Source organism: Tachypleus tridentatus, chromosome 7 (assembly GCF_004210375.1).
Source record: "Tachypleus tridentatus isolate NWPU-2018 chromosome 7, ASM421037v1, whole genome shotgun sequence".
In the NCBI taxonomy this organism is placed as follows: Eukaryota; Metazoa; Arthropoda; class Merostomata; order Xiphosura; family Limulidae; genus Tachypleus; species Tachypleus tridentatus.
This window is the reverse complement of record NC_134831.1, coordinates 9,259,621-9,272,918: the sequence shown is the minus strand read 5'-3', so window position 1 is coordinate 9,272,918 and position 13,298 is coordinate 9,259,621. Positions and strand designations below refer to the sequence as shown.

General features: G+C 33.1%; 1 protein-coding gene across 1 annotated transcript in view; it reads left to right on the top strand.

Moving 5' to 3' along the window:
- Positions 1-13,298, top strand: part of LOC143255065 (uncharacterized) — a 155,481-nt gene that overhangs the window by 25,384 nt on the left and 116,799 nt on the right. Inside the window, exon 2 of the mRNA XM_076510114.1 lies at positions 2,236-2,411. Coding sequence (XP_076366229.1) covers positions 2,236-2,411 — 176 coding nt within the window. The remainder of the gene's footprint in view (positions 1-2,235; positions 2,412-13,298) is intronic.

Sequence of the window (13,298 nt, the reverse complement as noted above, 5' to 3'; positions counted from 1 at the left end):
AGTTCTTTTATATTCTGTTTAGTTCGACAAAGCCAAAATTTTTTGTACGTATTGAAATTTTAATTACTAGTAATTATTTTTGTTATCAACGTTTAATACGAAATAGCATTTCATTTCTTAATTAGTGTAATACATGTATAGCGAAATATATATATGTACCTAAAAAAAAGAACTCGTGAAAAACACGAGATTACTCAGCTATAAAATAATGAACTTTACATATTTTATCGAGAACCTCTTATTCCAAGATCTTTTTCACAAGGAAATCAGTTGCAGAAATGGTAGAAAAACAAACGGATTTATTATAATACCGAATAACATAATACACGTCGAGAACAACTACACTAAAAAATAATTTAATATGATAGATAAAAGAATCTCTCAACCGCACATATAAAAATAATGAGAAATCCGATTTGTGAATTAAAACAAAAAGTCGAATCGATTGACGCCAAAGCAATAATGCAATAATAGATTGCTTGACACAGACTTTAAACTATCTTTTGATGAGAGAACCTTTTTGAATGCTTAGTATATGGGCGACAATAGAGTTTGTGGTGTGGGATCCAAAATATAAGCTTTTCATTCGATACATTTTATAATGCTGCAAGAAATTAATTGATTAGTTGTATAGTTATCTCTGTTTTTTAAAGAAATTAATATTTTATGGTAACATTTTTTAAGTTTTCAGATTTAAAACATTATAGACCTTGTTAAAGAGTTTTACATCAGAAGTTTTTAAAATACCTTTTGTGATGCATATATCTTTTAATAAAGTTATAGATGTCTATCATTATTATACGATCAAAAGTTCTAAGACTTCACTTTTATTCCGGAGAATAATGTACATACATCAGTATAAATAGTAATCTCCCCAGCTGATATACACTTGTTACAATGTTCCTCCCATTTTTGGAAGAAATGCTGGAAGTCTTCAACTGTTATGCAGCTAAGTTCTATTTTCATATTATTATGGATAGTTGAAATGTCATCAAATCTCTTTCCCTCCAACTTAATTTTGATTTTCAGGAACAGAAAAAAAATCACACGGGGCAAGATTGGGAGAATACTGTGGTATCAAAGAGCTGTTTATTTTTTCTGCCAAAAAGTCTTGAACAGACACAGCAGTGTGTGAAGGCGTGTTGTCATGGTGAAGAAACCAGTGACCATTCTACCACAGCTCACGGTGGTTTCTTCTAACTCTCTCCTTCAAGCGAATTAAGACTTCTTTATTAAATGCCTGGTTAACTTTCTGGCCATGAGGTAGAAATTCATGATGAACAGTACCTCGAACATCAAAAGCACGATCAACATTGTCTTCACACTGGGATGATTAAAGTTTCGTTTCAGGGTCATAACCGTATGCTCATGACTCATCACCAATAATAATGACGTTGATGAAGTTAGGATCAATTTCTAGCTTTCTTTTCAGATCCTCTCGCACTTGTTGACGGTGAAACATTTGGTCATCCGTCAACAGCTTTGGAACAAATTTTGCAGACACTCGAAGCATGCAGTTTTTTGCTAGTAAAATCGCCTGACACGATCCAAAGGAAATGCCCACCTGATACGATCCAAATTAAATATCCAGTTCATCAGCAAGTTTGCGGATAGTTAATCTTCAATCACTTTGAATTTTTTTTCTTTCACCTTAGAGACCATTTTATCAGTGGAGGAAATCGACGGTCGCCCAGAACGTGGGTCATCATTGACTGATTTCTGGCCATCTTGAAAGCGTTTTATCCACTGATATTCGACAACCTTACTTAAGCAGTCATCACCAAAGACAGTTCTTAACATTTCGAGGATTTCTGTTCCTCCTTTACCATATTTCACACAAAACTTGATGCAAACATGTTGCTCTTCTTTCCTGTTCATTTTTTATTACGACAGGTCAAGAGATACGTCTGTCTTTGAACACGTTTTTCACAACAGGGGTATAAGGTCTGAAGAAATAGCTTGTTCGTAGGGTAGATCACTATTTGTACTTTTTACACACTTCAGTGAAGCTTACTGCCCCTGTGCTGGCACCTGTGACAGAAAAAGTCTTAGAACTTTTCGATCAGACCTCGTATATTACTATTTATTCCATTACATGTAAGGATATTTCTAAAACGTTTTTTCTTTAGCAGTTATTTCACAGTATTGTCCAACTGATATTCTATCGGAAAGTGCGCTAGAACGGACGTCTGTATTAAAGAAATACAAATGTAATCTCGATCTTCTTTTCTCTAGGTCATCAGAAGCTAGATATGAAGAGTTTCCTGGTATAGCCGCTCTATCTCCTGGTGTATATGCCGCTCTTCAGCTATACAGATCGTCCAAAGTCGAAAACAGGCAAACAGCTGAAACCGAGATTTTATATTTTCTTTCATCGTATTCTTTCTTCAACAGGCCTAGAGGCTATCTTGGTATTGTAATAATTATAACTTTATCATGTTATGGAGCAAAACAGTCTTCGCTGTTTTTGACTGCCTATTTTATTATTATTATTATATGCAAAATTAAATACAAAATGGGAATTTTAGTATAAACGATGTTATTATCCCTTGAAGTTTTTTTTTTATACAGAAATCTGTTGTTATTTTAAAAAGCTTGAGTAGAAGGTGAAACAAAAATTATCAGCAAATAACAGATTAATATTAGATGTATGTAACTTGTAGAATACTCAGTGCTTTGTACACTGTACAACTGATGTCTTTGTGGAGCCAACTCCTATATTGTTTTTTGAAGTGACGAAGTATTAAAACGAAACAAAACGGTACGTAATACAAGTAATCAGAAGCCAGATATGAATAGTTTACTGGTATAGTCGCTGTACCTTTGTATATGCCACTTTTCAATTAACCAAAGCGTTCCAAAGTGGAAAATAGGCGAATAACCAAAATCAAGATTTATTATTCACGTTTAGTTCTAGTAGTAACTATAATTTTATCATCTGATAGAGTAGAAGAGTCGTCACGTTATTTGACCACTTATTTTATTATATGTAAAATTTTATTATATGTAAAATCGGATTCTAATCTCCATCGGGTGCACGATACATTGTGTACCTTTGTGTTGAACGACTAACAAATACCAGTTTTGAACAATTTCTGCGATGTGTGTACGACATTCATTTTGTTTAAAATCGATTTTAAACATACCTAAGAGAAAACCTCAACTTGCTCTTTGTTTGATAAATTTTGTACTAAGCTACAGCTAGAGGGAAGAGAGCACCCGCCGTTAACTCATATAAAGCTATCAGTTAAAGCGCTCTCTAATTTCGAACAGATTAGAGGTAAGAGAGCACCTACCATCTACTCAGATTGGGCTATCTATCTAAAGCCCTCTCCAATTTCGAACAGACAGATTATATGTTAAACCTATAACTTGTATTGAAACTTCTACACATTTTAAGTTTTAATCTGTTCTGTTTAAAACTTAAAATGAATCCCTGATTGTAGCGTTTCAGGTATGGCATTTTATTTAACCGTTCACAACTTTTTGGTTGAATTTCTCTGCGTATAAATGATTGAGTGTAGTAACGTTTCTCAAAAAAACACGCTGTAAAAATTTGAATTTTCATTCTAAGAAATAAATGAATGTCTGGTTCACATTAATGCTTTAAATATTTTAAAGCAATTTTGTGCATACACCACGCGCTATGAATATATATAGAGAAAATTAGATGTAGGAATATAAATTTAGAATTACATCAATATTCACTACGTGGATAGAAGAATCACATTTATTATTTTACATGCTATATCAGTTGGTGAATATCTACGTCATAGCTCATATGTTACATGCTATATCAGTTGGTGAATGTCTACGTCATAGCTCAATTTCACAATGACAATGATGACCCATAATTCGAAGAGGAAAATAATAAAATAAATATCTATTTTGTGATTACTAAGTCACTTTGTCATTGTAATTGATCGAAGTGCGTGTAATTGTCTGAAATAACACGCTGCTACAGCCAGGCTTCAACTACAACAACAACAAACTATTTATTAAACAGTAATAACACTTTAGCACTTACCAAAAGCACATACACATGCTACCACAGGACTTGATACTAATGTTAATAAACATTAAAACATAAGTATCACCAATTATTTTAAATTAACGGAATTAGGAATAAGATTTGTTTGTTTGTTTTAGATTTTCGCGCAAAGCTACATGAGGGCTATCTGCGCTAGCCGGCTTTAATTATGCAGTGTAAGAATAGAGGGAAGGCAGCTAGTCATTACCACCCACCGCTAACTCTTGGGCTACTCTTTTACCAACAAATAGTGGGATTGACCGTCACATTATAACGCTTCCACGTCTGAAGGCAGGAATAAGAACCAGAAGAAGGAAAACTAGATACAAAAAAATAACACATTTATTCCAATCACTATTCTACAACAATATCAATTGACAAACAACAAAATCTCACTAACTCTATCGTTCACCATTTTGTGTCTGCTTTAGGTTACGAGAGTAAATCTCATGGAGTTATGCATCTAGATATTTTACTATATTAACAAAACTTGTACGACACCACTAGGGAAACTGATGTCAATGCACACATCTTTACTTATAACGTGATTAATTAAAAGGTGAGTTACTACTTTAGTGTAACTAAAAATTCACGGATAAACCAAACTCTAACGAAAATTAAATAAATCGCTATTCCACATGAAATACAGCAGAATTACTGTGCTATGCCTCCTTGTATTTCGACTTCGGTTTAAATTATAATTTGCCTTTATGTGAATGTATGTAGTTCTATGTAACTCATAGTATTTTAAAAATACTATAATAATAGCTGTAAATAGTTAGAGATAAAGTGAAGCAAATCTTGAACAAGGTAATAATTCATAATAGTGTTGCTCTGTTTATTAAGAGTTAATAATAGCGTTTCTTTATTTATCACAAGTACATGATTAGATACAAGTAAAAACTTGGAAGTTTTTCGACAGTGACCGATAAAGATGCGAATTAGGCTTAATCATCTAACATAAAAATCTTACTTAAATAACAATGTATTAATATTTAATATTACGGAAAATTTAACTTTGTGTACAAAGAAGCAAGTAAGCGGGAAACATATTACGTTTCTGCTTGGAGGAAAGAAAAATCTGACAAGAAAAATGAATAAGTGAATCTCATTATTATTAACTTGAATTATTTGTCGATATACAGCGCCTATTATTATTGTGACACGGAAGAACGTATTATTAAACTAAAGGTACTTAATTTGGTAAATAGCATATGTCATCAAGTGGGATTACTTATGAATTATGAGACTTTTTTGCAAGAATTTCATAGTAATACAAGGAGATTATAATGCTTAGTTGTAAAGGTACCACGAGGATGGACATGAGCATGATAGCAACCATAGGCCATTTCTCACTCCAGTTACCACGGAAAACGATATTTTTTAGGTAAAGAATTCTTACCATGAGTTTTTTTCATTTATAAAAAAGACTGCTCTAAGTTGATAGGACGCTGACAATCTTTTTCGTTGCTAAGTCACAAATGATTGGCTTCTTTTAACATGAATACTGGATCAGTGACGTAAGGTACCAGTTCTTAAAGTTTGGGTTGTTACACTTGAATTGTTGACATCTCTAACGTTCCTTTTTACCGTATAAAATCGTTTTACCGGCTTCCAAACAAAATTGTTTTTGCATATTTAATATATTTTTTAAAAATTCTCTTTGGTGTTTTGCTATAAACACAAACTTATGAGACTGACTGCGTTTCGTTAAGGAAAGCTTGCTTTAAGAATGGGAGGCTAATCGCTAAACGTATTTTCTATTACATGTACAAATTTTTAGTCAATTTTCTCATTTCATAAGCTATACCGTTTTCTGAATGACAATATATATATATATGTAAACACTTGAGAATGAACCAACCAGAAATAGAATTAATTTATGACAGGGAAGAGATGAGAAAATAAAAAAAAATCGCATTTTAAAATATGACTGTTGACAACGTTGGCGGAAATTTATAGGTATGATATAATTAATAGCATATAGGTCGATACAGGTTCCATATATAGTAATATATACAACTACGTACAGTCATTCGTATGCCATATTAGTATAACACGTACAACTATGTTCAGTCAGAGGTGTGTCATAATGGTAGTAACACATACGACTATATACATTCAGAGGTGTGATTTTACTATATACAAGTACGACTGCCCCTGAGACGGTTAACACGTTAAAATTCGGGTTCAGTGAACACAAAACAAATAAGTGTCACATTATGTAGTTTGTGTTTAAGAACAATTCAACAAATTTGTACAAGTATATGCAATAACACATGTTTGGTATAACAGTATCGAACGACTTATATACAATAACACATGTTTGGTATAACAGTATCGAACGACTTATATACAATAACACATGTTTGGTATAACAGTATCGAACGACTTATATACAATAGCACATGTTTGGTATAACAGTATCGAACGACTTATATACAATAACACATGTTTGGTATAACAGTATCGAACGACTTAAATACAATAACACATGTTTGGTATAACAGTATCGAACGACTTATATACAATAACACATGTTTGGTATAACAGTATCGAACGACTTATATACAATAGCACATGTTTGGTATAACAGTATCGAACGACTTATATACAATAACACATGTTTGGTATAACAGTATCGAACGACTTAAATACAATAACACATGTTTGGTATAACAGTATCGAACGACTTATATACAATAACACATGTTTGGTATAACAGTATCGAACGACTTAAATACAATAACACACGTTTGGTATAACAGTATCGAACGACTTATATACAATAACACACGTTTGGTATAACAGTATCGAACGACTTATATACAATAGCACATGTTTGGTATAACAGTATCGAACGACTTATATACAATAACACATGTTTGGTATAACAGTATCGAACGACTTATATACGATAACACGTTTGGTATAACAGTATCGAACGACTTATACACAATAACTTAGGTTTGGAATAACAGTAACGAACGAGATATATGTGATACAAGTTAATATACTTTAACTTACACTATGGTTTTATTTCTTTCTTTTAAACTAACAGCAGTAAAGAGTTTTAAAACATTTTGAAAACATATTTTTAGAATGTTTAATTTTTATTAATAACTTCCCTGGGCAAAATATGCCTGATTCTTTGTATTTGTTACATCCCCCCTCAAATTTTACGACTAAACACATTTTCATGTATTCAAAAAGAATTCACTCGTGCTAGTCTTTCTCTGTGATTATTATTTTCATTTACATGATTACGACTTAACATTTTAAATAAGAATTTTTCTAAAAGTTTCTGAAAAGAAAAGATGAGCATAGCCGGAAGAATTGGTTCCTAACAGATGTAACTATCTCTTCAGTAGAACGTAGGGAGACATTAATTACTTCATGTAGCTTGAAGTTTGATAATTAGAAACTACAGACGAGAGAGAACAACAGTATAGAGTTAATTAAAGAACTGATAAACCCGAGGCTGACAGTTAAAGAAAATCTGCACCTAGTTTTCTGTTTGGTGGAGTTAAATGTATTTTGGGTTTGTAGAATAAGAATACGAGTGTCTGCAGTGAATATTTATCTAAAACGCCAAGGAATTAGTGTACTTAAATCGTTCATTTTGAAAATAAGTAGAAATACTGAGTTAATAGGGTTGATGGCTGGTATTCTCACCTGACTGGCTATTAACTTTAACAAGATACCAAATGTTTATATTTTCTACACACCATCCCTTGTGAGCGCCATCTTTCCTGTGTCCATTAACTTTGCTTATTTTCCAAACATGGGAGAATGTTCAGTCATAGATGTGTCATATTCGTAATAATACGTACAACTATGTACCGTGTGAGTAACATGGATTGTTCCAGTTGTAGGTATCAAACCTGGAATTTCAATGCTATAAGTTTTCCGAGCGGTTTACCGCTCGGGTGAGAGTGTGTATTCGATAAGGAAACTTATTTTTGCATGTGTATCAATAATATGTGTCATTTCATGAATTTCTTACTACATCCAGATGTATTACGTATTTTTCAATCCCTTTGTATACCGATTGTAACAATTCATTTCCTTTTGAATTTTAACTAAATCTGATCTCGATATTTGTAGGTTTCTCATCCTCGGCACAGGTTATACAATACGTGAGTACCTAGACAAGACAAGACATCGTGAGTAAAGGTATACATATAAATATGCTTTTTTGTAGAATTACATTTTACAGAAGATCTTGAAAAGTCTTTTCTTCAGTTTTAATTGTTTAGTTATATTCCTATAATCTCTCAGTATTGTTGAAATTGAGAATAAATATTTATATATTCAAAAATGTTACAAAAATACATAGGCTTTCATAGGGTGTCCTAACTTTGTCACATGACTGTATAGTATCGCTTGTGTAATCGAACATATTATCATAAATTTATACGAACGCAGAGCTCTTTCCTAATTATCCATTCGTCTAATTTGGACCAATTTGTCAGAAAATATGACTCGTACGATACCGCCATGGATGTTTACAGCATGTATAAATGAGCGAACTTAGTGGCAGTTCTTTTTGACTTAATTAGTTGAGTAACTTTGACTGATGAAGGGCACAGCTTGTATGAATTATCACTGATTTTTTAACACCAGTATATTTGATTTAACCCCACTGATAGTGAGTTTCATTGTCAAGTAAACCTTAGTATGATGAAGTACTGGGCATGGTTCATGGTTTCCTGCTTGCTATGGATTTGCTTGTGTCTCGATTGCGTTCTGAAAAACGAAAATCGCGTTCCTAACTTTGAGGCAGTTAGTGTACCTGAAGATGCTAAGTGTTTAGTCAGATAAGAGTTGATAGTAGGTGTTTATTAGGGATGGTTAAATGTTAAGTGTTTGGTCAGATTAAGAGTTGATGGTAGGTGTTTATTAGGGATGTTTAAATGTTAAGTGTTTGGTCAGATTAAGAGTTGATGGTAGGCATTTATTAGGGATGGTTAAGTGTTTGGTCAGATTAAGAGTTGATGGTAGGTGTTTATTAGGGATGGTTAAATGTTAAGTGTTTGGTCAGATTAAGAGTTGATGGTAGGTGTTTATTAGGGATGTTTAAATGTTAAGTGTTTGGTCAGATTAAGAGTTGATGGTAGGTGTTTATTAGGGATGGTTAAATGTTAAGTGTTTGATCAGATTAAGAGTTGATGGTAGGTGTTTATTAGGGATGGTTAAATGTTAAGTGTTTGATCAGCCTAAAGGTTGATGGTAGGTGCTTGTTAGGGATGGTTAAGGTGTTTAGTGTTCGGTCAGACAAAAGTTAATGGTAGATATTTATTAAAGACTGTTAAGGCGTTAAGTGTTTAGTCAGACTAAGAGTTGATGGTTGGTGTTTTTCGGGATGGTTAAGGTGTCTTGTGTTCGGTCAGACAAGAGTTGATGGTAGGTGCTTATTAGGAACGGTTAAGGTGTTTAGTGTTCGGTCAAACTAAGAGTTGATGCTCGGTGCTTATTAGGGATGGTTAAGGTGTTTAGTGTTCGGTCAGACTAAAAGTTGATGATAGGTGCTTATTAGGAATGGTTAAGATGTTAGGTGTTCGGTCAGACTAAGAGTTGATGGTAGGTGTTTATTAGAGATGGTTAAGGAGTTAATATTCTGTGAACAGTGTTCATTACTCCTTGTAATGTCTTTGATGCTGTCATCTATTTTAATCTAATAGTAAATCCATTTCTGTTAAAGAGCCAATATTGACTTAGTGGTTAGAGTATATAGGTTCTGTGGTTTGCACTCTTTAGTTTGGTCCTTAGGTGCGTCATAAGAGTAATAATCAAATCCATTTAATTACAAGTCCTTTTCAACATATAAACGTTCTTAAATAAAACTCGTTATCCTTAACGTGTCTTTGATAAATGTAGTACCCCTAAAACAAGTATAATAATGTTATATAGACGGAAAAGAGCTAGGATGTTGTTTGTAATTAAGTACAAAACGTATCACTGGTATCGAAACCCCGTTTTTAGCATTGTAATTCTACAGACATACCGCTGTGCCACTGGGGAGCCGTGCTAGGATAATATGATAATAAAATATTATAGCGTTTTCTTTCTTGCATTATGTAAATGCCAATTTGAAACTATAAGATACGAGTGAGAAATAGGCTTGTTGAAAGGCTTGTTGCGGGTAATTCTTGAATTCAATTTCTTCCTTTCACTAATGATATTCTAATATTGTTGTTTCATGATAAACGTAATTGTAACTGTTCTTTCCCAGTTTGTAAAGAACGACACACCATAACTGTTGGTGTATGAAATGGCTTTTATAAATAGTGTTCCAACAACTTCTGTACTGATTGTATCCCAGCTAGCTTGAATAGCTTTGGATTAAGCGAAACGTGCCGTCAACAATGGATTTGACAAACATAGTGTAATTGAGATATAATTCTTGTACATTCTCATAACTCGTGAAAATCCCTAAAAGACTAGTTAAAGAATCTAGTGTTTAAAACACAATAGGCCTGATACTTGTGTCTTATAACAAGTATCTATACAAATAGTACTGTTTGTTGTATGTCTATGTAACTACTTTGCAGGGTGTGGATGGATTTTCATGAAATTTGAAAGTTTATTGAGTGAATGCGGAGAAACATCCGAATTTTAAGGTTTCACATTTTGTGTTTTTGTTACAAGGTTTTTTCTTACAATTACATATAAGGGAAACAACTTTCCATTCTTAAGACAATAATTTAATAATGGATTTACCTAACTTCCGCCCAGGGGGGCCCGGCATGGCCGAGCGCGTAAGGCGTGCGACTCGTAATTCGCGGGTTCGCGCCCGCGTCGCGCTAAACATGTTCGCCCTCTCAGCCGTGGGGGCGTTATAATGTGAGGTCAATCCCACTATTCGTTGGTACAAGAGTAGCCCAAGAGTTGGCGGTGGGTGGTGATGACTAGTTGCCTTCCCTCTAGTCTTACACTGCTAAATTAGGGACGGCTAGCACAGATAGCCCTCGAGTAGCTTTGTGCGAAATTCCAAAAAAAACCGTCCAGGGGGAAGTGTGCTCCACCTAGTAGTAGTAATAATAATAATCCTCTTTAATTAAAACCTGATATTACTCTTCAACAATATACGCAATTAAATATTACATTTCCGTAATTTTGGTAACAAATACTAAGACAAAATAATGAATCACCAACTTTAATTTTTATATAGATATTTCAAATTAAATTCTCAGTGAACATTGCTTTGTATAATTTTTCTAGTTTTTTGTAAAATGTTATTAAAAAACAGTATTGCATGTGCTTAAAAATGACATAAAATCAAATGATTATACAATGTTTCGATTTCTATAAATCGTTTACTATTAATTTTGTACTGATATACTTTTTCTTTCAGTCTTTGTCTTTCTTTCTTAGACTCTCGCTACAGGAACAGATTAATTAAATCAAACTTACATAGTCTGAATATATATCAATCTGATAGCAAATGTGTTTCAAACAAAGAGTTTTGCAACATTACGATACTTTATACAAAAGTGTTTGTAGTTGAAGTTTGTTACATTGCTTATAAGTAAACTACGCGCGTGTGTGTGTGCATATATATTTGTATATATGTCACTTCAGAAAATTAGTGTCGACTAGCGACTCACTTGTGAGGCTTTTTACAAATATATCAAACAGCCAATTGAATTTATATATGTTTTAATGTATTCCCCTTTGGTTGTTTTCACAGTGGTTTTACGGCAGATAAAGATCACAGTCCACTCAAATAGATGTTACGATAATTCATTTAACTAAACGTATTAATACCATACAGCATCGTCTAAGAGCTACGTGATCATTTTTATTTTACATATAATCAGATTTGCTTACATAATAATCTCAAGATCCATTTAAATGACTAACTTAATAACAAGACTTTATATATGTTGTTATATTTGTTTGTTCAATTAGCGGGATTGACTTCCTTGACATGTATGTCGCCACTACTTCCATATATCACAGTAATTGTTCGTAACATTATATTAAAATAACTGCTTATATAAACATTCACATATAATTTACGAGATGATATCAATAACACACACATATATATACAACACGCATACTTTTAAGTTAATGTAAAACTCAGGCTAGACTAATGTTTCTTAGAATCGAATTTCTGGAAAAATGATATGACGAACTTAAATGTGAGCAACAGTTAAAGATTCCCCAATTGGTGAATCAAATCAATGAATGATAACAGGGGTAACACCTAGGTGGTAAACTGAATTGAAGCAGTCTAATCACGGTGTGTTTCAAGATTTGTGACTCCAATACACTGATTTCTCAACGGGTGCGAGTTAAAGAAATTTAACCAGTATAATCACAATCTTTTCAACTGGTTGATATTGATTCGAGATTTGGCGGTTCAAAGCGATTTAGGTTAATCGATTGTTCACATTGTGTACTTAATTGGGATTTATAATTTTTTAATCGTTTGTTAAAATATCACAATACACATAAACCGTGGGGGACTGTTTGACGCTAGAGTAATCGATTATGGAAAATTATTATATTATGAATATTTAAATATTTTTTTGTTTCAGTTAGTGCTCGTTTGCCTCTGTTGAGAAGTTGCCGATTACAGTGATTTTTAAAACTGGGTATAGAAGTGGCAAACAGTTTTACAAAGCATAATAATACATATTAGTGATTAAACTCGTAGGCGTTAGACACTAAAGGGCGTTGTTATGTACGTTTCATGACCATTATCCCATATTTATTATACCATGTAATCTAGGTGTACGTGGCAACTGAGGTGTTTCGCTGATTGACTGATAACCATATTTTGTTTTGTGAGTATCAAGACATCTTTCCTGATACTCTGATATTTTGAACCCTGTAGTAAAGTTTTTTACAGGCAATGAATGATGAAGTCCAAGACTAGATATTGACTACTTATATGTAGAGTTTCATCACCGTGGTTAAATAACACTGAATGATGAAGTCCAAGACTAGATATTGACTACTTATATGTAGAGTTTCATCACCGTGGTTAAATAACACTGAATGATGAAGTCCAAGACTAGATATTGACTACTTATATGTAGAGTTTCATCACCGTGGTTAAATAACACTGAATGATGAAGTCCAAGACTAGATATTGACTACTTATATGTAGAGTTTCATCACCGTGGTTAAATAACACTGAATGATGAAGTCCAAGACTAGATATTGACTACTTATATGTAGAGTTTCATCACCGTGGTTAAATAACACTGAATGATGAAGTCCAAGACTAGATATTGACTACTTATATGTAGAG